This window comes from Acromyrmex echinatior, chromosome 8 (genome assembly GCF_024713525.1).
Source record: "Acromyrmex echinatior isolate Ae372 chromosome 8, ASM2471352v2, whole genome shotgun sequence".
In the NCBI taxonomy this organism is placed as follows: Eukaryota; Metazoa; Arthropoda; class Insecta; order Hymenoptera; family Formicidae; genus Acromyrmex; species Acromyrmex echinatior.
This window is the reverse complement of record NC_141859.1, coordinates 3,338,688-3,363,242: the sequence shown is the minus strand read 5'-3', so window position 1 is coordinate 3,363,242 and position 24,555 is coordinate 3,338,688. Positions and strand designations below refer to the sequence as shown.

Below are 24,555 nucleotides of genomic sequence, written 5' to 3'. Positions count from 1 at the left end.
TTTTAGAAATAAATTGTTTAGCGAGTAGATTTTAAATAGATTACAAGGGAGATAAACGGGCAGCGTTAGTCAAGAAGAAGAGTAACTATACACGATCTCGATACATCAGCGATCGTGTGAACAAACGCGATGGTTTCTTGGTTATCGATCATCATTCACGATTATCTGTAAATAAAACGAGAAAACACATGGAGGGTTTCTCGCCCTATGTCATCCGAGAAAAGGTCATCCGTCAGATTATTATGCCGAAAGAAACCCGTAACCCCGTTATAGCGAACCGCTATCTCTCTGCCACTATCACAGCTCTCAGTATCCGTTTAGACAGGTAGATACGCGGATTTTCTCTCTTTCGAGATACGAAGTGCGAATGTTTCGCCTCTGCGATGTGGAATTTTGATCACGATCGTACGTTGGTGCTCAGTCTCATCTCACATAAAAAATTTGGCGATAATAGTTGCATAAAAAAATATTCATTGGTTCGTGTTTCATGGTGCAACAGGATAGTGTAGATTACTTATTCGTAATTTATTTATTTATGTAACGTCATATTCATGGAGAAGAGAATGAGCTTCTCATAGATGTGACACAGATATATGATGCTATTTAGTTTGATACAATTATGCACATTGCCTAAATGTTCAAACAATTTGAAGTTATAAACAAAGTGTAGAATTAAAAAACAAAATAGAATGTGAAAATAAAATCTTATAGTTGTCTAATTGCATTATTCTTTATAACTGATTATCAATATACAAAAATGAAAATTTTTGTATATTAATAATTAATTTAATTAATAATTAATTAAACTTCGCAAGCGACGAATTTTATTCTTTTCTTTAACTCTTTTAAATAATGACTCTAATAATAATTCAGCATGTGCTAATAAATTTAATCATTGTAAGAAAATATTAATTTATAAATTTAAATCGCGAATTGTTTTTTCTCTTTTTCTATGTGTATTATTGAAATATGTTATTCTGAATGTGAGAAGACGGATATTGTGTTACACAAAGTGGCTATTAATCACACGTTATTAAAATGCTTTGCAATGTTGTGTCATGCGATCGTAAGTGCATTGCTTTCAATAGTAAATATACTAATCATATGTACTGTTCGGAATGCACATTCCAAACTTTGATTGCGATTTCTTTAGAAGTGGCTTATATCTTTAGATTCTTATCTTACGCGCAGCTTTCTTTTATATATAGCAATTTATTTTAATGGGACTTCGGTTACGGTAACTACGTCTACGATAGACGACAGTAATAATGTATGAAAGTTGTTCGTAGCAGTGTATAGAGTATCTATAGCAATGTCATATTTAATTAATTCTTCGGCGCCTTTTGCGCTCGATAGGCGTTACACTTGACACCAAAGGCGTGTATCTATAACACTGACTTAAAGTTGAGACTTAAACATCGTCATCACGATCAAAGAAAATGAACTCTGGATACCAATAAAATAGCCTACAAAATATATTTTAAAGAATAAAATTATTTTTGTTTTCTATCAATGTTATTGTATTAAAATTTTTTAATTCTTTTTGTATTGATTTCTTGAATACATTTTTAATTTAATTTAGTCAAATGATAAATTAAAATAAATTATATCTACAAATTATATTTCTTTCTTTATTAATTTACATAATTTAAAATATATAATTGCAATTTGTTGATTTGCGTTACGTTTTGTTATGACTAATATGTTTAAATTTTATTTGTCTTGATAGCATTTATTATAATAATTTATTCATAATCCCAAATGTAGTAAATATTAGGCTGTTAAAAATTTTGTATATACCTACTTTTGTGTATACCTACAATAGGAAACCACAGGACGTATATTTTCTATTGAACTATGTATCGTAAATTATACATCAAATGCGCATCTAATCGATAGAGAAAGACAATCATGTATTTTATTTCATAAAATTTGATTGATAATATTTTAGAAATAAGCAAAAATATGTATCATAAAAATAACTTTTTGCGTCAAATGGACGTTATGAATCAATTATAATTGTTTTGAATTGCTTTCTTCCTTCAATTTTTTTATATAATTATTAATAATTAATTATTAATAAAATTTGATATCTTTAATGTATTTAGCAGAAGTAAATTATTTTTATTTTAAATAATACACGTTACAAATTAATTATGTAGGTGTACAGTTTTTCAAACCAAGCTTTATTTGTTATGGAATACTAGAAAATTCTTTTAATTAATCATCAATTCGGATAGTTTTGACTTGATACTTTCAACTTTTTGAATTTTTGAAACTTAAATTGTCATTTTGAATATAGTATATAATTATAGATAAAAAGATTATGAGAAATTTGATATGGGACATTATTTTTCAATTTATGTATGTTAGTTGTAAAATATATCTTACTGGTAAATATTGTTTAATAGTTTAAATTTTCTAGTATTATATAAAGTTTAGCACAGTTTCATAACATATTGTTATTTTACATTTAAAAAATCGGTTACATTCTTCTAGTAAAAAAATTTTTTTTTTAATTTTCTACTAGAAGAATACCAATACTGCCATATTATTTTGGACTGTATATTTCTTAACAAAAAACTAAAAACACAACTTTAAAAATATAAACTAGAAAATATATTCTCTCAGATGATATAGCATTTTTTATAATACTGTTTGCAATTTTGCAATAATTATCTGTTTTGTAATAAAAACAAAAAATCTGAACATCTGAGAAATAAGGAGATATTTCTTTAGGAGACCTATGTCAGTACAGACGACTTTCCTCTGCTGCTATTAAAATTATGTACATGTTGAGCAAACTTGTACTTAAAATTTGCCTATTTTGTTCTTTTTTCTACTGTACTTTTCTCTACTACTGCTACTTAAAATATATCTGTTTTGAATATTGCAAATTTTGTATTTCAGAGATTTATATATACATATTATTTTTTTTAAAGATGCAATGTGTCATCTTTTTTAAGAGCGTAGAGTAATATCTTTCATTTTCATATCTTATTTTTTATATACAATTACTTCAATCGTTTTTTTCAGCGGGTAAACACAAAGAAACGCAAATATCGTATAGGAAAAGTCTATTTAAGCTTTTTTATATAACTATTTTTATTCGATAAATCTCAAAAGCTGCTGATCGCGCAGTCGCAATCGCACCGATGTCGTCGAATCACAGTCAATGGACAAAGATGTGCGTATGTGTATGTAAGAATGTATGAATATGAGAACAACTCCAGGGGAGCGGGTAGTTCGCCGATGAGAATTGCTGAGGAGGACAAGAAGACGTTTGAGATCAGAGCGCAAGGCATCAACGAAAGTGGACATTCGCATATCGACAACCTTTCTGAAGAAGAATTTCTGCAGGTGTGCTTCACAGAAGCTTCACGAGAACAGAATTTTAAGAAAAAGGAAGCACGAAATCTAAAATCTCTCGATTTAAAAAGTTGAACTCAAAAATTTATAAATTCTGAAGACAGGATCATGTGATAAATTTAAAGATCAAGAACTTCGTATTTACTTTGAAAATCGAATTATTTGGAACATCAAATTGTTCGATGTTTTATAAATTCTATTAATATAAAAATTATATCTGAATGATCTATAAAAAGATATCAAGGAATTCATTAAGTCTGAAGTCTTAGAATTTTGTTAATTTTAGAACTCGTTGATTTTGTCAATTTTAGAAGTCAAGTTTCTATCAAATTGGATGATTGAAAAATTTGTATATTTCGGAAATTAAGATATTGATGCAAAGAATGAGCGTTTTTCAAGAAATTTTCGAAAGCTTGGGAAATAACACGCGTCGTGTTTTACGTCGAATAGATAATGCAAGGCGTAATCCGAATTTGAGGCATTTATTATCTTTTTTTACGATCGGAAAAATTCTCATCATCGTGCTACATGTTATTGACAAATACAAGGTGCTAACCTGCTCTCAAAATCTCTCAAAAGATAGGAAATGTAATTCAATTCGCGCGGTGTGTTCTCAGATTAATATGGTGTCTGTGAAAAAATTAGGACTCGCAGGCTCCTGTACTTTTTCCATTGGACTTATCAGTTATACTTTGGGATTTCCTTCTATGCTGAAGTCGCAAGTTAAATCTGTAAGTAGTGATTGATACATCACATCGTCAATTTATCAAGCTCTGTTCGAAATATTGAAATCAGAACTGTAAGAAAGATCTTTCTTTCAATATTGGATTACTGCGAATTTAGCTTCAAGCTGTGAATATTTTAATAATAAAATCTTTTCCAACTAATTTTAAATAAGTTTTGCTATGTAGAATATATATTTTTATTTAAAAATTATTAATAATAATTATTAATATAATAATTATATTTATAAATAAATATATTTATAAATAATTATTTAAATATCCTGATAACAAAAATATAATTGTGTAACATAATCTTCTGTTAAATTTTTCAATATCATATAATATTTACGAGAAGAAAGACTCGTTTTTGTCAGATTATTGTATTTTACAAATTTTACAGCAAATTAGATTAAAAAAAGGAAACGAAATACGCGATTTTTGGGAGAAACTTCCGCAACCATTGGATTTTAATATTTATGTCTTCAATATAACAAATCCGAATGATATTGCATCAGGAGCGAAGCCGATTGTCCAAGAACTAGGACCCTTTCACTATGAGTAATCTTTTTCATATAATATAATAATTTAAATTACAATTATCGCAATTTGTTACTTATTATAAAAAAATGCGTTTCGAATATGAAGAATATTGAACAAATTTTTAAGTGAAAATAATAAAAAAAATGATTTGTAAATAAATAACACAAATAAGAGAAAGAAATCTTATATTTGATTAAGCGGATGTTGGTGCGAATAATATTCACATATATTTGCAAAATTATTGCATTTGAATATTTTTAAGCTTCAAGATCCGCTTTAACTGAAAATATAATTTTTCTGTTATTTAAACAATTTACCTCTAGTAGACATAAATTTTATGTTATTTATAATACATGGAAGTAAAATAGTAATTGATGATCGATTTCCAGTTTGTATCGGGACAAGGAAGATATCGTAGATCGAGAGGAAGATGATACTGTTGAGTACAGTTTGCGACAACTTTGGTACTTCAATCAGGAGAAAAGCATTATGTCAGAAAATGTGGAAATTTATGCGTTTCATCCTCTCATGATAGCGATAACCTTGATCATTCAAAGAGACAGACCATCTACGATGGGAGTAATTAGTATGTATTTAATGAAAAAATAAAAATCCATGCACATAATCGAAGAAATTTTAATGTTCACTTAATACTTAACTCGTAGATATTCAGTTCATTAAAGTGAATTTTGTTTTTGGATATCGTCGATTTTTAAAATCGAGAGATTACTAATTATGGGAACGAAACGGTTTTTACTGTTCAAAACTTTGGTTTTTCTTATTTCTATTATATCAATTATATTAGCCGCGTATATGTATATTTATTCCAATATATTATATAATATACATATATTAAATTATATCTTTTTTTCTCTCTCTCTCTCTTTCTCACTCTCTCTTTCTCTCTCTCTCTTGAAATGTTATATAAGGCAAACTAAATAATTATTTATTTCTTTAGGCAAAGCGTTTGATAGTATTTTCAAAAAACCTGAGTCAATATTTATCAAAACTACTGTAAAAGATTTGTTCTTTAACGGTATACTACTTGATTGCACGGATATAACAGATTTTGCTGGATCCGCAGTGTGCTCTGCTTTACAGGAAAAAGAAGAGATATTAATCCGAGAGGAGGGTTTACGTTTCAAATTTGGTTATCTTGCTAAGGTAATATATCTGCAAATATATTACGATTTTTTTGTACTATTGTATTATTATATTATTAATAAAAGTAAATAAAAAAAATGTTCTTTCGCCTTAAAAAATAATATTTATTTTTACACAAAATTTTTAAATAATGTTTTGATAAGAATATTTTTATAATGTATTATTTCGATTACATGGAAGGAAATAGTATTATATTTGTCAGAAAATTATTAAAATAAAATTAAATGTATTTTATTATTTAGGATGTATATGTGCATATTAATTTAATTAAATTCGGGCGAGATTAAATTAATTTGGATAGAATTATAATATTTTTCATTTTGGATTTTTAAGAATTCTAAGAATATTTAATGTATTTTAAGTGTTATCTTTTTATTTCAGACAAACGGGACTCGTATGCCGGAACGCATAAGAGTATACCGTGGAATTAAAAATTACAAAGACGTAGGTCGTGTGCTGACGATAGCAAATAGTACGAAGTTGAAGATGTGGTTTGGCAATCCTTGCAACGATATTCGTGGCACAGACGGAACCATCTTCCCACCGTTCCTCAGCAAGGAAAAAGAAGTCTGGGTACACTCCCTAGACATTTGTCGAAGTATTGGCGCATATTATCTCGAATCAGGAAAAGTTCAAGGTACCATAAAAACTTAAAAAGTCACGCTAAGTGTTTGCTCTCCGTCGATTCTGAGACATGCTGAGAAACAGAAATTAGTGAAGTGACCACGTTACAGTTAATTTTGCAACGCAGGTTTCAAGACACTACACTACACGGCGGACTTGGGCGATCCGTCTGAGGACGAAGATGTGAGGTGCCTTTGTCAAGAGTCCGAAGGGTGTATGCCTAAGAATATATTCAACGCAGATCCTTGCAAAAGCGTGCCTTTAAGGATAAGTCTACCTCATTTTTATAATTCTGACCCACGATACCTCGAGATGATTGAGGGTGTAAATCCCATCCCTGTAAGTTTAATAATTGTTTTAGTCTTTAAAATAAATATAATTCAAAATAATAAAATTAATCTTATTATTTTTTATCCTGTAGTTTTACCCATACATTTTCTTTTTTTTATATAATTCCACAATAATTTATACAAATATGTATAAAGCTAATTTTAAGCAAGAGCTAAAAGGATAAAATATTAAATAATATCTATAAATAAAATTAATTTTATAGCAATAATAAATTTATAATAAATAAATTTCAAGAAACAATGTGAATTTATCAATAATGACAATTTCTAACCGTGCAAATTGCTATGAATAATGAAACGATTACGAAGTTTACGAGAATTATAATAAAAGATACTATTTGCAGGAAAAGCATCGGATGACTTTTAATTTTGATCCGATGACAGGCACTCCAATAAAAGCGTATAAAAAGATTCAATTCAACGTGATAGTTGGACCCATCCCTAAACTTCGATTGATGAAGTCCTTTCCGGAAGCGCTTTTTCCATTATTTTGGGTAGAGGATGGCCTCGAACTCGGGAATATTCTAATGAAACCGCTGAAAGTTGCCTATTTACAAATTTTAATTGCAAAGTAAGTAATAATATTATCTTTTTATAAGCTTTTTTTCTATCGCATTATTGTTTCGATAATTTAATTCCGTCTTATGAAATGTCTGACATTGCACACCAAAAAATTTTGCGAAATAATTTTTTTCGCATAGTGTTTTCGCGCCGAAACTACTGCAGTTGATGATTGATCGACTTTTTTTTGCAGAATAGTGATGTGGCTCATGATCCTCGGTGGTTTGGGTATGTTTATTGCCGCTATGATGAGGTATTACAAAGAAAACAATGTGGGCGACGTTGCGGTACCGGATCTCGTGCCGGGCAAGGAGAACAAGTCTCCTAAAAAGTTAACCATTAGTACCATACAAGGTCAATTGGTACCACCTAAAATTGATTAAAACACAGGGAGTAATAATTATTACACTAAAGAAGTTGGGAGATGGCGTTATTAATCGCGCAATGTCGATCGCATTGTGTCGAAAACAATAATTTTTAAATGTCATTACTTAGTTAATATTTGGATAATACTTCGATGACATTTATCCAATAACACATCCCATTATTGTAATATACTTACTCAGATAGAAATAATATACCCGTGTTTTACTTTACAAACGCACATGAGTCGTAATCGATTCACATTTTTATCAATATTGTTTTGAAAAATATCACTGTTAAAAGATATATTAGATATCAGAGTACATTTTATTAATTCTAATATTAGTTATTTAGATTGATTAATTGTAACAATGAGTCAAACGCGGATTAACGGATCATAAATATGTAAGAAACTAGTTATTAGTAATTATCATTTTTGCTGTACGCTTTATTATAAAAGTTGTCTTCACCGAAGTGAACCGAGTACTTAGAGTACTTCATCGATCAAGCAATAATTAGAGCAATATTAAACCTATTCTTGACGTCATTAACTTTTATTACAACGCTATAAGGAAAAATTGCTTAATGCATATAAGTCATCTAAACTGTTATTATTTTATTTCTTATTACTATTATAGAATATAATATAAATGACATCTTATAAAAAAAAATGTAAAATAAATGAGCAATGAGAAACAAAAAAATTCCCAAATTATATCTTAATTTGTAATACAAACATTTTAAAAAATCAGATTTTTATTTTAAAGATATACGTAAATATACACTTATTTCGTGTACATAATATATATATATAATAATATTATAAATTGTATACATAACTTATTTTGTATAAAAAATCAGGTAAGACATACATGAGACGAGCGAATCGATTAGCGCAGAGTCTAAACGTAAAGCCTTTACTCGTATGAAAACCTATGATTTTTCCGAGAAAACATTTCTTCTTAATAATATTTAAAAATTTAATTGTTTCAAGAAAGATTGGTAACAGGAATTTTGATTTCTAGAGATTGGAGATCTTCACACTGATCCAAGAAAAAGAGAAAAATAGGAATAGCGGAGAATCAGAGAGATGCATCAATAAACTTTTATTGTAAATTTAATCCTCCGTTAGCAATCTGGATCTTTTTTAGCACAAGAAAAATTTTACTTTCAAATTTCTTCAAAATAAAGGAAGATAAAAATCGATTTCTCCTATTAAAATATCTTGTTAGTAGTGGAGCTTCATGTAACAGAGGTGTTAAAAAGTTAATCCTGAATTTTCCCACATTTTTTGAAAGCCTGGAACAGTAAAAAAACTTGAACTGGACAAAAAAGATTCAGATTACAGGCGGAAATAAGAATATGATTGCAGATAGAGGATTAATTTGACTCAAGACTACATTTCATAAATCTCGATCTTCGTCAATCGCAACCTATTGAATAACAATCAAATCTCAAAGGTATTTTTAACCAGATAATACTTTATAATTATCAATTAGTTGAAGAAACTTTTAGTAAAACGATTAACTGTTTATTTCTCTTTCAATATGTTTATTTATCGTATTAATATATACGTTACTGAAGATAACACGCGACAAGCAAAGGTCATCATGACTTTAGAATCAATCAGCCTAATTTTTTCTTTGATTTTGATCAGAGGTTTGTTTTCAGTATTTGCAGTATTGTCGCGTATTTGCGAGTCAGCGAGTAAAATTACACGTCGGACGCAATGTCGTCGTCGTTGGTGAAGCCTATTCTGGTGGAGATGCCGTGCTATTACGTAGGGAAACCAAGAAGACAACAGGGCCGAACAAGCAGGAGTACGCCGACGCCGGTCTGGTGTAAGACATCGGTGTCATTATCGCGCGGGCAGTCCGTTCGCGACGAGCCGCGCACGATCAACAGCGACGGCGACGTCGACGATAACGAGGACGACAAGGGTGGTGCGAAGAGTTCGGTCGAAAGACCGCACAGGTGCGAAGACAGTTGGAAGGACAAGGCTTCCAGCTTGCGACTCTCGATAGCTTGAAATATTCGTACAAAATTTTAAACGCGGATAAAGCAACGCGAGCAGTGTATTGCGTGAAAAAGGGATTATGGAGTGAACAAGGATTCTAAATCTCAACAATTGAAATTTTAACGCGAGCTTATACGACCGATTTTTAAGTCTAAAGGCGAGAAAGGAACGTAAATTACACAAAGCGATATTTATCTGCAAAACAATGACAGAAAAAAATTGTTCAAGGAATTCTGATATTCTAAATATACCTATTGAAATCACACAGATTATCGAATACTGAATACTGATATTGATAGTGAATATTAATACGCAGATACTGAGGAATAGATTATGCTCTTAGCACTCACAGCTTCACTTGATTGGATTACGAAGATAAAAATAGAAAATCCACTCAAACGCAGAATTTTTCTCGGGCACTTCTTAATTTTTATTACATTATTTAATTTATTATATTATTTAACGTGAAATTATGGATAAATAAATTATTTTTTAATTAATTTTTCCGTATTATATGAATATTGCGAATTGTAATTCGATATATTTCTCAGTATCTAAAAAAAAATGTTAATTTAACAATGGAATAAGTGATAAAAGGAATATATCTTTTTCTCTACACCCTTTATTCTACTAAATAAATAGGATGATTTTGCTGAAGTATCTAAAAATTTAGCTAAATAGACCCGAAAATAATTTAATTTAGACCATTAAAAGAATTATATAAACGTACAAGTTACTAGAATATTAAAATTTCTTGCAATTGTCGTCAACGTTCTACATTAAATGTTCTACATAATTATTTTGATATGTCAATAAAATTATTTTTAGATTTATATCCAGTTAAATTAGATACTTCAGCAAAATCGTTTCTTCCATGTATCAAATTTAAGAATAATTAAACGCGTATGCTACTTTAATTTATTGTTATATTTAATTTTTTATTAGTATCTTATACATTATGTTGTAATATCCATCGTAATCTAATGTTTACGCATCGCAGACGAAATTTTCATGAACATGAGAAGTCAATTAAGAGAATCTTAAGGAAGAGGAATCTTGAATCTTTTTTATTAAGTGCAGTGCAGCAAAAGGTGTTTCTTTCGCATCAAAGTGGTGCAAGACCGACAAGAATAGATTTCTAGGTGTCATTATCAAACGTAATGGTCATCAAGCGACGTGCATATGACGTCGCCGTTCGCGAATTTCGAAGAATGTATGATGTTTTAAAACGTTCGAAATTGCTGTACGCGTTTCCGTTCGGCAAAACGTTTGACAACGTACTCCGCATTCTCGAAGAATATAATAAGGTTTCGATCGTTTAATATTGATCTTCGATCTTCGCGAATCAAGAATAGAGCTTGTGAAAAATTTACGTTCCCTCATAAACGCAATTGCTTCAGAAAAAAATCGAGGCTGTACTTTCAGCAATTAGCGTGTTTACGTTTCCTTTATGAACACCACGTGATAATGTCCTGGCTTTAAATGACGCGATAAGTCATAATTGATATTAATTTCCAAGTAGATTAATTTCACAAATAGATAATACTCTCTAAAACTTTTAGAATAAAACTCATTCTGAAAAATGAAATCTCATTTTTAAAGATAGAAAATTGAAACACTCTTTTTCAAGACTGGGTCACTTTTCTCTAGAGTGAAATCCTCATAAGAATTTAAACAATATGTAATCATATAATAGATCCGCAAACTTAAATGCGTATTTTCAATTTTATGTAATCCGAAGTTTTAATAAATAATTGTTTATTTATTAAAACGTTCAAAATATCTATTTCGGTCCGATCGTATATTTGTGCCTAAATATCACTTGGCGTTTCTGCAGAGCGTTAAAATGGTGTCTATAAAGAAGCTCGGAATTGGTGGTGGAGTTTCGTTTATCTTCGGCATTCTACTTTGGTGTGCGTTCCCAGCATTGATTAAATCGCAAATTAAAAAGGTGAGCAAATGTAATGAATTTAATAATAAATTTTTATTTTTATTTTTGTATAAAATATTTTAATCTTACTATATAAAGAAAGTATAAACAAATGATTATACACTTGTTAAAAAGGTGATATATTTCTATAATACCTACATTTTTTACTTGAGCAATTTTCTTGTGTTATAAATTATAGATTTTTCAATAATTTTATTTCTGCGTGTAAAATTAATTTCCAAGAGATATACGCATATATATTTTTCAGATTATTCGCAAGATTTCGTTTTCCAGGTTTTTAACGAAAAAGTTGTTTATTAATGTTATATTACATACCGTAAAATAGTAATGAATTTAAATATAATTTAAAAAATTTTTTTGTTGTCATTCTCATTCAGAAATTTTGCGTAAGCATCTGGTTTCTAAGTAATTATTATTTTGTAGTTTATGTATCTTGAAATATTCAAGTCATTCCATGAAAGCGTATGTCACGAAATCCTTGAACTCCAGTTATGATTATGTATTGTTACAATAATATATTGTTTTGGCATTTTATAATATAATTTCCTATCCAAAAATAGTAGAATTAATGTAATTTTCTTCCGCTATACCATTATATGAAACATAAACGCATTTTCAGAATTAATTTCATGTGACTGTATAAACATTTGTTTTACTTTCACAGCTATAATTATCGTAACATTCATTGACATAAATGTTTATGCGTCTATTGCTAAAACTATAATTTGTGCAATCCATGTGGATACAGATTCATTTTTTATTGCAATGTTTTAAATAATATGCCATCAAGTTCGCTATGAACAAATGAGAGCCTTGTTTGTAATCTGACAAAATTTAACATAAATGTGTAGGCGGTTCAACTGAAACCAGGAAGTGAGATACGCGATATGTGGTCGGTTGTTCCGTTTCCATTGGATTTTAAGGTTTATATGTTCAATATAACCAATCCTGATGAAATTAAGGAAGGTAAAAAGCCGAGAGTGCAGGAAGTCGGGCCGTTCTTCTACGAGTAAGTAATTCTTTTTAATCTGATACTCTCAATATATACAAAAATTTTACGATTTAATATTTAAAATCTAATGGCATATTTCTAATCTAATACTCACAGAATTTATAGATTTGACATCAGTAAAACCAACTTTGTTTCTGTTTTTTTTTTGTTATTAACAATTAAATTCTATATTCAACTGCTCACATTTTTTATTATAGGTGAATGCAAGGAACAATTTTACTAAAACTGCTGAAAATTTAGGTAGATACAGATCTAAAAATAATTTTATTAGAGACAAATTAGTCGTTAGAAGTCAAAACTTTTTGCAACATTGTCCATTATGTTTGAATGTCTTACATAATTATTTTGTTAGTTTAATAAAATCATTTTCAAATCTGTATCTAGCTGAATTTTTAGGTACTTCAGCAAAATCATCCTTTCCACATGTAGCCAATTTTGTTTTAATCAGTCTGAATTTTTTTTTATTTAATTAAGAATCACATCTGCTTTCATAAACTTGTTCACTTTCAAATCTTTTAAAATATCAACATTTAAATATCAACTTCAGCGAGTACAAAGTGAAGTTTGATCTCATCGATCGAGAAGATGAGGACTCCGTTGAGTACAGCATGAAGACAACATGGTTCTTCAACCCCAAGAAGAGCAACGGATTGACAGGCGAGGAGATAATGGTCTTCCCTCATCTCATGATTCTGGGCATGGTGGGAGCCACCCTTCTGGACAAACCCGCTGCGATTGGTGTCGTCGGTACGTACATATGATTTATCAGTATTAAATATTTTCTTCCAATGTCGTGTATCGATTGCAGTCGCGAATCGGCTGTATCGCACAGGGTCGACGCGGACTATAATAATAAATGTGTGCCGGAAGGTTTAAAGTGGAACGTGAGATACGTTTTCCTATAGTGTACGTACACCTTAGGCGAAGGTGCGAATTATTTATAAGGTCTCCATTGCCTCAATCGTCATCATATTTGTAATTGCAACACGTGCATTGTCTCATGCGACGATTAAATTCAATTAATAAAAATAGCGAGCAATTTACAAAAAATGTTATTATATTAATCTTAAAATATATGTCTATATTTTCTCTTGTTAAAATTTATTATATCAATGAATAACGTAGGCAAAGCCGTCGATAGCATCTTCCATAAACCGGACTCGATATTCGTGACAGCGAAGGCAAAGGATATACTTTTCGACGGTCTGCCTGTTGATTGCGACGTGAAAGACTTCGCCGGATCGGCGGTGTGTAATCTATTGAAGACGGAAGCGAAAGATTTGATACCGGACGGTGAAAATCGCTATAAGTTCTCCCTCTTTGGCGGGGTAGGTACACTGAAAAAAAATTTACTAAATCTTGATACATATTTTGTTGAATAGCACTATAAGTAAAAAAAAAACATTTACTTACAGTATATAAATATTTTTTTAATAAAGAATAATAATCAAATCAAATTAATGATTTTTATATCAAAAATAAAGATATGTTTAATAAATACTTAGAATTATTAAAACAAATCTTTATTAAAATTTAATGTTTTCTCAATGTGATTTAAAAAAAATTGATAAATTATTTAATATAAAGATTGTATATACATATGTTTAAAGTATTGATTGCGTTTGAAAATAATAATGCTTTAATAAATGTGGAATATTGCCACAATTATTTTACAGATAAAGTTGTTCAGAATTTTTTAAATATCATTGAGTGATTTAAGTGACTATTGTTTCTGAAACTATATATTTTTTGTATTATATCTTTCGATAATGTAAACATTATTTTAACGTAATTCTGTAACGTCCCTGATTCCTTGGAGATATGATGATAAAGTAGATAAAATGCCTAATTGCATGTTAAAAAAAACGAGTCACGCATGGAGATAATAATAAACTATTATGTTGCATCTGGTAATCTCGCGAGATGGTTACATTATACTTGCGAAAAGTGCATGCATAAAAAGTATGCAAAAATTATAAAAATTTATTACATTGTTCTTTAATAAAAGTACAATTTATTATTTCACGGAAAATTGAACGTTTATAGAAAAACGGTACCGCCGTACCGGAACGTATGAAAGTTCTGCGTGGTGTTAGAAATTACAAGGAAGTCGGTCAGGTATTGGAATTCAATGGTAAGCCCGCATTAGATATCTGGCCGGAGGATCACTGCAACGCTTTCAACGGTACTGATTCGACAATTTTCGCACCTTTATTTGGGCCGGATGATGACGTAGTCTCATTCGGCTATGAGATCTGTCGAAGTCTTAGTGCGCATTTCGAGCGCCACACCAAAGTCAAAGGCATGTATTCAAAAATTTTTTAATAAAATTTAAATTTTATAAGAAGTGAAATTAGAATTGAGGCTCTCGAAATGCAAAAACATTTGCAAAACATTATGCATTTTATGTTATTGAGAGATGATGTAACACTTTATATAACTTTTGATAAAACTTATAATTATATAATTTTTTGAAATTATCGAAACACAATATGATGTGACATATATACAAATATATATGTATGTTTACTGTTACTTATTACTTTAACTTCATTTTTAATAACAATCTCGAATTTACAGGCGTCAAGACTCTCCGTTACACTGCGAATTTAGGAGATATGAGCACGAATCCTATGGAAAAGTGCTTCTGCCCAACACCGGAGACTTGTATGACGAGAAATTTCTACGATATGACGAAATGTTTAGGCGTCCCTATTATTGGATCTCTACCGCATTTTTACGATACCGACGGAAAATATTTAGAGATGGTGGATGGCTTGCGCCCGAATCAGGTGATCGACAGAGAAACAATATACTGCGATAATCATGATAGTCATAAAATAATTTTATAAAATAACTATAACGAATTAAATATCAAAGATTTGTAATTTTGAATAAATGGTATTCATCAACAGGATGAGCATGAAATCGACATGGATTTTGAACCGATGACGGCTACGCCAATAAGCGCGCATAAGCGGTTGCAGTTCAATATGTTTATACAACCGGTATCAAAGTTCAAATTAATGAAGAATTTTCCAAATGCACTGCTGCCTCTGTTCTGGGTAGAGGAAGGGATTCTTCTCGGTGACGAGTTCGTTAACAAAGTGAAGGTGGTGTTCAAAGTGATGGCGGTCGTCAAGTGAGTGTTGCAATTTTGCAGCAATGTTTTTTAAATAATTATATTTAACAATATCAATATAATGTTAGTAATAATAACTGTATATGTATAGTTCTATCAACAGTAAATGTATGGCTGAAAATGATATATATAACTATAATTATACATATAGTTATTGTTATTGTTACTATAAAAATTATTAAAATTACTATGATAATTACATGATAAGAATATAAGATGTTTTATTGCGCAAAATGGCGATAAAATATATTTAGAGCTAGTTTCTGATTAGTGGCAAATTTCTAATAACTGCCTTATGATGATTTACAAAATTTCTGATTCATCCTACTGCACATAAACGGAAATGAAACGGAAATCTGATATTCTTATACGGCAATTATTATGACTCATGAAAAAAAAGAGCATAAAAATTATTATAATTTAATTTATAGTCATTTTTTGGGATATAAATATCATACCATATAAATATACCATATAAATATCAAACATTTTTTTCTTAATAATAATAATATAATTTAATTACACGTGCCATACAATTAGTTTAACATCATTCGTATAATTACTTCTTTCTTCAACTTTTTTCTTGGATCACCGATGTGATGAATCATTTATTAATTTGATACTACGATTTGCAGTTTTCTGAAGTGGCTGTTAGTATTAGGAGGGATAGGCATGGGCGGCGCGGCCGGATTTTTCTACTACAAGAATCGCGATAGCGGCAAATTAGATATCACAAAAGTTACTCCGAAGGCCAACGGGGACGACAACAAGACGGAGAAAAGCTGGCCACCTGGGATGAACATCAGCACGATACAAGCGTCGGTACCGTCCAACCTCGACAGAAATTGAACTGCTATTAGCGGAAGGATAATATGAGTATTAACGTCGCGAAAGTCCATCCCCCTTCAGTCCCAGATATCTTTCTTTAACTTAAAATTATTATTAATGTATATAATTGAGCAGGCTTTTTCAAATACGACGAAGGACAAAAGTGTTTTGAAAAGAATAGGATAACAAACTATCCTTTTTTTATAAAAGTAAAATAAGGATTTAATGTGGCGGCATTAAGTGACTGAAGGACTAAAAGAGCTAAAGTTATCATGACTAATATGTGTAATAAACAATCATGGCAATAATGTTGTTGCCATGCCTATCTGGAGCTGATATTTTAGCCCAGATCTATCTAAGATAACATGACAGATAAATTTTTCTTTAAAAATAATCAAACTCGAGAATATATAAATAAGGATAAGACTCAATACGTCATGTGAAACATAATTGAAGTTAATTATTTAACTACCTCGTTGTAAGAATGTTACAAATCTCTCATTTTATAATGCACTTGTAATAATGTACACTGTACAGTATGAATCAACAGTTCTTAATCTTCGTTTCTCGTGAATCAATTATGTAAATATATTTGAGGATTTTTCAACTTTAAACTTTATGAGAATTTTAAAATGCGTTTTATACCGTTAATGCATGAAGTTTGATTTTATAATATAGCGATTCGGCACGCAATGATATAGACAGGTTAAGGACTGCTGACAATAGACATACATAATTAGTTATTCTTAAAAAAAGTTATTCTGAAAAGGAACCGTTTAGATTTAGAGATTTTAAGTATCTTCTAATAGATTAAATACAAAAATACAACAACTATCATCATCCGACTAGATACAAAGCGAGTAAAAATGGCGAATACTATTAAAGAAATAATATATTTATCTAATTTTTGTCGAAATATATAAATAAAATTATTTTTAAAATACTAAAACTAAAAGAGTAGAAATTTACACATTTATTTTAACAAATAAATAAACAATTTTCACTACTTAAGTGTCATTAATTTTTGCAGACGATGATCTTATAAAAAGGAAGACATCGATAAGCGTCAACAAAAATTTTTAAATCGTAAACAAATGCATTAAATAACAGATATAAATTACACATTATTTATGTATTTATCATTTCCATCAAATTATTTATATTCAGACGTTCGGCTGAGTGTCAGTAGACCCTCCTTCCGTTTATTTTCTGTTCATCTTTTACACAGCAACACGTATCTATACGCGCTCCTGTACTCGGAGCTCATCACAACATAAATAACAGGATTGATGCAGGTCGTCAGATAGATGAGTATGTAGCCGGCGATATTGAGGCCCTGCCAGTCCTGGAAAACCGCCCCCTGGAAAAGCTTCGTGACGGTGATCGGCAGATAGCACACTAGAAACGACACGAATATCACGAGGATCATCTGCAACAGTTTCCGGTCCTTGACGGACATCTTAGGCGTAGCGTACTCGGCACCGTTACACATTCTGCCGACACTCATGAACTTTGATTGTCTGCGAAATGCCTTTCTTGCATGAGATTCGTTAATTTCTTCGAGTGGTCTGGAATCCAATCGATCCGAGTGTTCGCCACCTGCGATCCTCTGCAGTGAGGACTCCACGATGAAGGATGCTTGACCAGTCAACCTTCCCAGTCGACCGCAAGGGTTTTCCGATAATTTCCGTTGTAGTCCGCACTGGTTCCGATTAAAAAACAGTCTCGTTTCTGTGAAATCCGATTTCTCGATTGCACGTTCGTCCAAAAATAGTATATCTTCCGATAGGCTGACTTCAGAAGCATCGTAACCGTTGTTGGACTTCGCAATATTCGTGGTTCGATCATCTGTATGCATATTCATCGTACCATTCGTTTTTTGTTCGTGGATTAGCTTGGACGATGATGAATCTTCATTGGCGGATGTGGATGGTAGTTCGAGATTCTTTCCTTCGTTTGGATTAAGAAGAACCGCTTGCATCGATGAGAAAGGAACGCAAAGGACAGAAAGCTCTTGCTCTTGATTTTTCGTAGTGGACGGTTGCTGTAAAGATGATTAAAACAATAAACTAGGATTTAATCGATGATTTAAAAAAATATAATTAAACTTTGATAAATTAAATAAAAAGTTCATTTTAGTAAAATTTTTATAGCATTTTTTAGTTATTTTTTTAATTTTGTAATTTTTTAGCTATTTTATTAGTTTTCTTTTATAATATACTTTCTAATTATTAATGTTTTATTTATTTTTATTTACTTAATTTGAAGTATATAAATTCCAAAGTTTGTCATCAAGCATATAACTTTTTTCAACAAAACGTATAGAGAGATAAAAGAATCGGTCTTCTTTTTTATTCTTTTAAATGTATTTTGTACAATTTACTTTCCTTTGAGTTAAATCTTTTTCCTTTTTCTTGGTTACAGAAATAAATAGATCTTACGTCATGGCTAATTTCCGTCGGTTCTACATTGAAGATCTTCACTCTGCTTCTACTCTTCGAAGCAGTTTCGCGAACGATGTAGAAAATCCTAGCATAGCAAACGATAATAGCGAGGCAGGGTATTAAAAATGCGAGGACAAAAAGGAACTCTTTTGGACTCCGCCCGTTTATGTCCGGCAGAATCGTACAGGATCCGATAACAGGATCTAATCCAAAACGTCCAAATCGTTCGAACCACGTGACGACCAGCAAGCCAAAAGCAATAATCCATATCGCCAAAACCATCGGTATTAAGAACTTCGTTTTATACAACCTTTGAATAACATTCAATAATTAATTTGTATAATAGAATTAAGAAAATAATTTCTTATATATAAAAATCAGAAAATTTGAAACAAAAAAGATTTTAAATCAAGGCTCAATTTTTGAGAAAATATTTATTTTTAAATTATTATTGTAATAATTTTATTTATTTATTAGCTTTTACAGGCTCAATAATCATTTAGTATTTGATTTATTAGTAAAAAAAATAGTTATAAAAAATAAAATATTTGTATGAAATAAACTACTTACGTAGAATAGAGACTAGGATGACCGATCATGACGTAGCGATTGATTGTGATCGCGAGAACGCTGAAGAGGCTGACTGCAACGAGGCCGTACCTCAAGAGCGGAAACAGCCGACATAGAAGTGGTCCGTGCAACCACGACCTATGCCAGAACGTTGAAGTTGCGAGTGGTAAATTGAAACAGCAAAACATCAAATCTGATATCGAGAGATTCATAATGAAGACCGCGGTAGCATTTTTTAGCTGTAACAAAATTAATTGTAAAAAGTTGTAGAAACTTTATATTAAAAACAAAATTAATATTACAAATAAATATTTAAATTACAGAAATATTTTCTTACAAAATATCTTTATTATGTTATTGGCCGGAATTGCTTTTTATTTGGAACATTTAAATAAATCATTTTGTATTTAATTATAATACTTTATTGTTGTGCGTGATTAGAGCAGGTATTTGATAATACATGTATAATAACAAAGAAATCGTTGACGTGAAAATTAATTCGCGGAATTTTCGAATAAACTCTCCCGAATTTCTCGAAGTAAATACGATAAAATTGATGGAGACTTCTCGATTCTAGTTGATTATATCGGAATGGAGTACGTGAACCTTCGTGAAAACACATGACTGTATATGCGGTCGGTTCCGCGTAATCGATTCCAAACTTAACTCAGTGATGATTGACTTTGGTGAAAAATTTAGCCATAGAATCGTGCCGATGACCTCCTTTTCAACCTCATAATTGATGTTTTTTAATAACAAACATGTTAGAAAATACGTTCTACTATTCATAAAACAATTATGTCATATTTGGAAATCTCTAAAAATTTGTGCTTTTAAAATGAAAGAAACATATTCGAGCGTAAAAGAGAGAAAAAGTGAAAATGGCAATAAAAAATCAACATGTAAGATTAATAAAATATAAAACTTAAATAATACAAAATCCTTTCATAAAATAAAACTATTAAGAATATTAGACTGAGAAACATTCTGTATAGTTTAACGTCATTGTAGCTTAGATTAACACCTTAAGACTAAAGAGGTATAATGACTCGAGGTAAACCACTCCGGCAGCTTTTAAAATTTATGCGTGTAAGCAATGCCGGAAACTTGAGTAATACGGATTACATAATACGGATTCGTTATACTAGAACTTTTTGAGCACGAGTCGGGAAAATTGTTGCAATAAGTAGCGCAAAACGATTTACAAATAAAAATGCTTTATTTGTACATTAAGCATTTCAGAATATTTTTTTAGAGAGGAATTTAATTGTAACATCAACACGTTGGCATATTATTATTTTTCTGAATTATTATTTTCCCTCCTTTTATTAATTTTCAGCTTGAGCTGTGTTTGCTTTTTCCCTACTCGCATTTTCTTTTTACATTATCATTTATTATTATATTACCATTTATGATTATTATTATTTTTTTATACAAAGTTACATAGGTTAGGATTTTTTATACAAAATTACATATTATTTTTTAAACATAGTTACAGTTACCTTTTTGGTGCGAAATAATGCGATCACCGTAATGAGATTTCCCGGAATGCCGACCAGCATGAAGAGGATGCAGCAAGCGGCAGCGAAGCACAGCAGCCACCGTGGATAGTCAACGAAGAGGATCACTGATCCCGGATCCTGCAACATCTCCTCGATTGCTATGTCGCTGCTGCTGTTGCGTCCGGTTTCGTTGCTCGTCATCCACCAGTGTTTCAGCATCTGTGGAAGACCCGAACTTTCGTCGAAAACGTCTACGAATGTTGTGTCAGGGCCGTAAATAGAGTCTTGACATTTTACATTTCGCCAGATATTTTATTTATCTTGATACTTTTTTAGGAAAAGAACCCTTTAAAATAATAATTAACAGCTGTTTTTAAATCAAAAGCAAAAGATTATATATTATATATATAATCTATTTTATATTCACTATAAGAGATTACATAATATAGAGTGATTTAAACGATTGTAATTACTTTCTAAAACTTTCAGAATGAATCTCAATTAGGAGAGTAAAATCTCACTCTTTAGAGTGAGATTTCATTTCAAAAAATTTAGAAAGTAGTAATTATTGTCATGTCGTGATTAATCTTTGTCACCTTTGCAAAAATTATGCATTGTTATATATTATTTAATATTAGGTCGGGAAAAAAGTTTCTTCGTATTTAAAAAAAATTTTTCGCAAAAGTTTTTCATTTGTTGCAAAATTTTCGTTACAATTATATTATTCGTTAGAGCAAAGTTTTAGCTTTAAGAATCTGTTTTTTAAATTGCGGTGAGATGATTTTTATCGGAGTTACGAGCAATCAAAGTTAGAAATGCTCCTTTACTTAATTCGCGAATAACTCAGTAACAAAAAATCATAGGAACATTTAAAAAAAATGATTTTGTAGGAAAAGCTTCGAACTTTTACGATAGGTAGTCGAAAATTTTTGTAAATTTTTTTTGGACACGTGAGAGATCCTCAAAGTGAAAAGAAAAATTTTCATCTTTTTCAGCTCGCAGTTTTTTTGATGTAAAAATTATCAAACTCACAGAAACTGAAAAAATATAGTAATTTTTCGAAAGTAGAAATTTCAAGCTTTAAAACTCTCTTTTTAAATTGAAATTTCATTTATTTTTGACGAAGATATTGTATATACAATTTTGAATTAAAAAATACGAAGAAACTTTTTCCCCAATCCAATATAATTATACCTTTACATAGTATGTAATTAAGGAAGTTTCTCGGTAAGAGATGTGCTTCAGAATTTACATGGCTCTAGTCTGGAAATGTACGAAATTTTTTTTTCCTTAATTCTTCGTTGTGTTGAACACGATCCCGTTTAACGACCGACACATGTTTTGTCGTTTCAGAGGCGCGAATTTTGTGTGAACATTCGCGCGTGTCTATGTGTTGGATCCAGCACGCCTCTTTTTTCTTCCAACGGTGCCAGTGCGTCGGAAAGGAACAGAGAGATCTATTTTCGCCACCTGAGACGATAAACTCTTTCGCGAGAGAGTAAACTCTCAAACGTTTCTATGGTCCGGCCTCGCGACCTGTAGTCTCGCAGAGTATCGATGATCAGTTCATACATATACAGTCCGTATAGTCACCAATCATTGCCGAGAGCCATATCAATTTTCGCACACAAATTATAAGTCGCTTTCTCTAGGTGCATTGGAATTAGCGGACAAAAACGTAATATAAAACATTAAAAATTAACAACACTGTCTGTTTTTTTATCGATAAACTTTCTAGATTGCTGAACCTTAAAGAACATATAAACATCAACAAAAAAAATTCATTTTGATTCTTAACGTCAATAAACAATCAAATTTTGTAACAAAAAATTCATTTTGACTTTCATGACATGATTTAAATAAAATCATTTTGATTTTCTTTTTTTGATTTGGTATCAATGCAATAAATTGAAAGTGAAATAAATGTAGTTTATTTAATTCACTTCATAACTTATTACATACTATTATATACCAATTCAGAGAGTTCATTGATAAAGAACAGAGAGACAATGGAGAGAAAACATTTTAACGCGATTTTGCTTTCAACTGTTTAACAAAAGAATTGTTTCAAATAAATAGTAGAGATTTTTATTTCGTTCCACGGCATTATGCTTACCTTTGTAAAAATAAAAACCACTGATTCTGATTCATTGACAGGTATGATTACCGATAGTGATTTAAGATCTTCGTGACGATCTTTTCTCGCTCCTTTCGAAACCGGGATGACGTTAGTCGCGTTTCCGATTTATTTCTCGTCTTGTTGGTTCTCATAGTGACTTTGGCATTGCAGAATCAAGTGGTTTCTTCTGGGAAACTATAAATTTCATCTGTCGCAATTTCTTGATATTATCGATGCAATGTATTTACGGTAACGAGAAGATCTACTTTTATGATGGTGTTAAATTCAAATTTATTTGCTAATTCGTGACACAAGGAAACACAAAAAGAAGGAATAGAGTTAACAGATGTGCGAACGAAGCGGATCTGATAAAATTCACGAATGGACTGACGGAATTATTAGCAAGAATCAGTGTGTATACAAGAACATGCACTTTTCGCGGATGCTGCGCTTGCGCCAAATTCGACTCCTCCTTTTATCCATCTGTCGAGATAATTTCCTTTTGGTAATCAATTTGTTAATTAGAAGACATTTTTTGATCATCTTTTATTTATTACGATAGAAATTTTTTGCGACATATCGAAATGTAATATAAGAGATAATTGCGTTAAATTTTACAAAAATAAGATAAGCACCGAATGAGACCGTCGTCAATCTTATTATAAATAATTTATTGTGTAAATTGAGATGTTACATGGTCGACGACGTGATAGCGAAAGTATTAAAACGGTGCCAGTCAGCCCCATGTCGCCGATATGCCACTTGTGGTAAAGCACCTACATGTCTGATGATCGGGAGTGTACCGTCCCCTGGAAACCGTGGCGAGAGCGTCCCTACATCCTTTTTAAAAATAATTGCATTTTGTTAGTAGTGGGAGTGAGGGGGAGAGCCTTCCAGCTGCGCACAAACGATCGCGAGCGGAAGCGTGCGAGTCGGAAGTGCGTTTCCCCATTTCGCTGCTTGTCTGAGTTCTGAGGATCGCTGAAATCTCCGGCTGTAGGAAAGTACAGTGGAAAAAATGTGTACTAAATTTCAATAAATATTTGTTTGAATAGTATTAAATATTTACTAAATGTAAACATATATTTATTTGATGCAAGAACCATCAATTTGATTTAAGTATCACATTTTTTTATTGAGTAAATATTTATTTACTGTAAATTTTGAATTAATAGAGTTCGTGAATAAAATCTGTGTAAGAATATCTGCTAATATCGCAATTAGTGGATACAATTTATTAATGTTTTAAATAACATAAGAAATTAATTAATTAA

At 30.8% G+C, this 24,555-nt stretch overlaps 3 protein-coding genes across 9 annotated transcripts; 2 read left to right on the top strand and 1 right to left on the bottom strand.

The window, feature by feature from the left end:
* Positions 1-3,220: 3,220 nt before the first annotated feature.
* Positions 3,221-8,400, top strand: LOC105150173 (sensory neuron membrane protein 1-like). 3 transcript variants are annotated; one of them, XM_011063078.2, is made up of 9 exons: positions 3,221-3,360; positions 3,987-4,100; positions 4,495-4,652; positions 5,024-5,220; positions 5,593-5,798; positions 6,180-6,435; positions 6,550-6,761; positions 7,117-7,343; positions 7,527-8,400. In XM_011063078.2, the coding sequence occupies exons 1-9, from the start codon at positions 3,253-3,255 to the stop codon at positions 7,714-7,716; spliced, it is 1,668 nt and encodes a 555-aa protein (XP_011061380.2). In that variant the 5' UTR covers positions 3,221-3,252; the 3' UTR covers positions 7,717-8,400. The 3 variants fall into 3 exon arrangements, with proteins under 3 accessions (XP_011061380.2, XP_087264651.1, XP_087264650.1); XM_087408525.1 differs by having other exon boundaries at positions 3,270-3,360; positions 4,015-4,100; XM_087408524.1 differs by lacking the exon at positions 3,221-3,360 and adding an exon at positions 3,822-3,917.
* Positions 8,401-9,515: 1,115 nt separating this feature from the next.
* On the top strand, positions 9,516-17,513 carry LOC105150172 (sensory neuron membrane protein 1-like). 3 transcript variants are annotated; one of them, XM_011063077.2, is made up of 9 exons: positions 9,516-9,670; positions 11,551-11,664; positions 12,516-12,673; positions 13,224-13,423; positions 13,802-14,004; positions 14,723-14,978; positions 15,257-15,468; positions 15,592-15,818; positions 16,454-17,513. In XM_011063077.2, the coding sequence occupies exons 2-9, from the start codon at positions 11,560-11,562 to the stop codon at positions 16,665-16,667; spliced, it is 1,575 nt and encodes a 524-aa protein (XP_011061379.1). In that variant the 5' UTR covers positions 9,516-9,670; positions 11,551-11,559; the 3' UTR covers positions 16,668-17,513. The 3 variants fall into 3 exon arrangements, with proteins under 3 accessions (XP_011061379.1, XP_087264654.1, XP_011061377.1); XM_087408528.1 differs by lacking the exon at positions 9,516-9,670 and adding an exon at positions 9,691-9,870; XM_011063075.2 differs by lacking the exon at positions 9,516-9,670 and adding an exon at positions 10,859-11,020.
* A 196-nt stretch (positions 17,514-17,709) lies between these two features.
* Positions 17,710-24,316, bottom strand: LOC105150226 (G protein-coupled receptor moody). 3 transcript variants are annotated; one of them, XM_087408527.1, is made up of 5 exons: positions 23,279-24,316; positions 21,163-22,810; positions 19,661-19,899; positions 19,088-19,400; positions 17,710-18,690 (listed from the first exon to the last, which is right to left on the bottom strand). In XM_087408527.1, the coding sequence occupies exons 2-5, from the start codon at positions 21,379-21,381 to the stop codon at positions 17,860-17,862; spliced, it is 1,602 nt and encodes a 533-aa protein (XP_087264653.1). In that variant the 5' UTR covers positions 21,382-22,810; positions 23,279-24,316; the 3' UTR covers positions 17,710-17,859. The 3 variants fall into 3 exon arrangements, with proteins under 3 accessions (XP_087264653.1, XP_011061460.2, XP_087264652.1); XM_011063158.2 differs by having other exon boundaries at positions 21,163-21,381; positions 22,357-24,315; XM_087408526.1 differs by having other exon boundaries at positions 21,163-21,381; positions 23,279-24,315.
* Between the last annotated feature and the right edge of the window lie 239 nt (positions 24,317-24,555).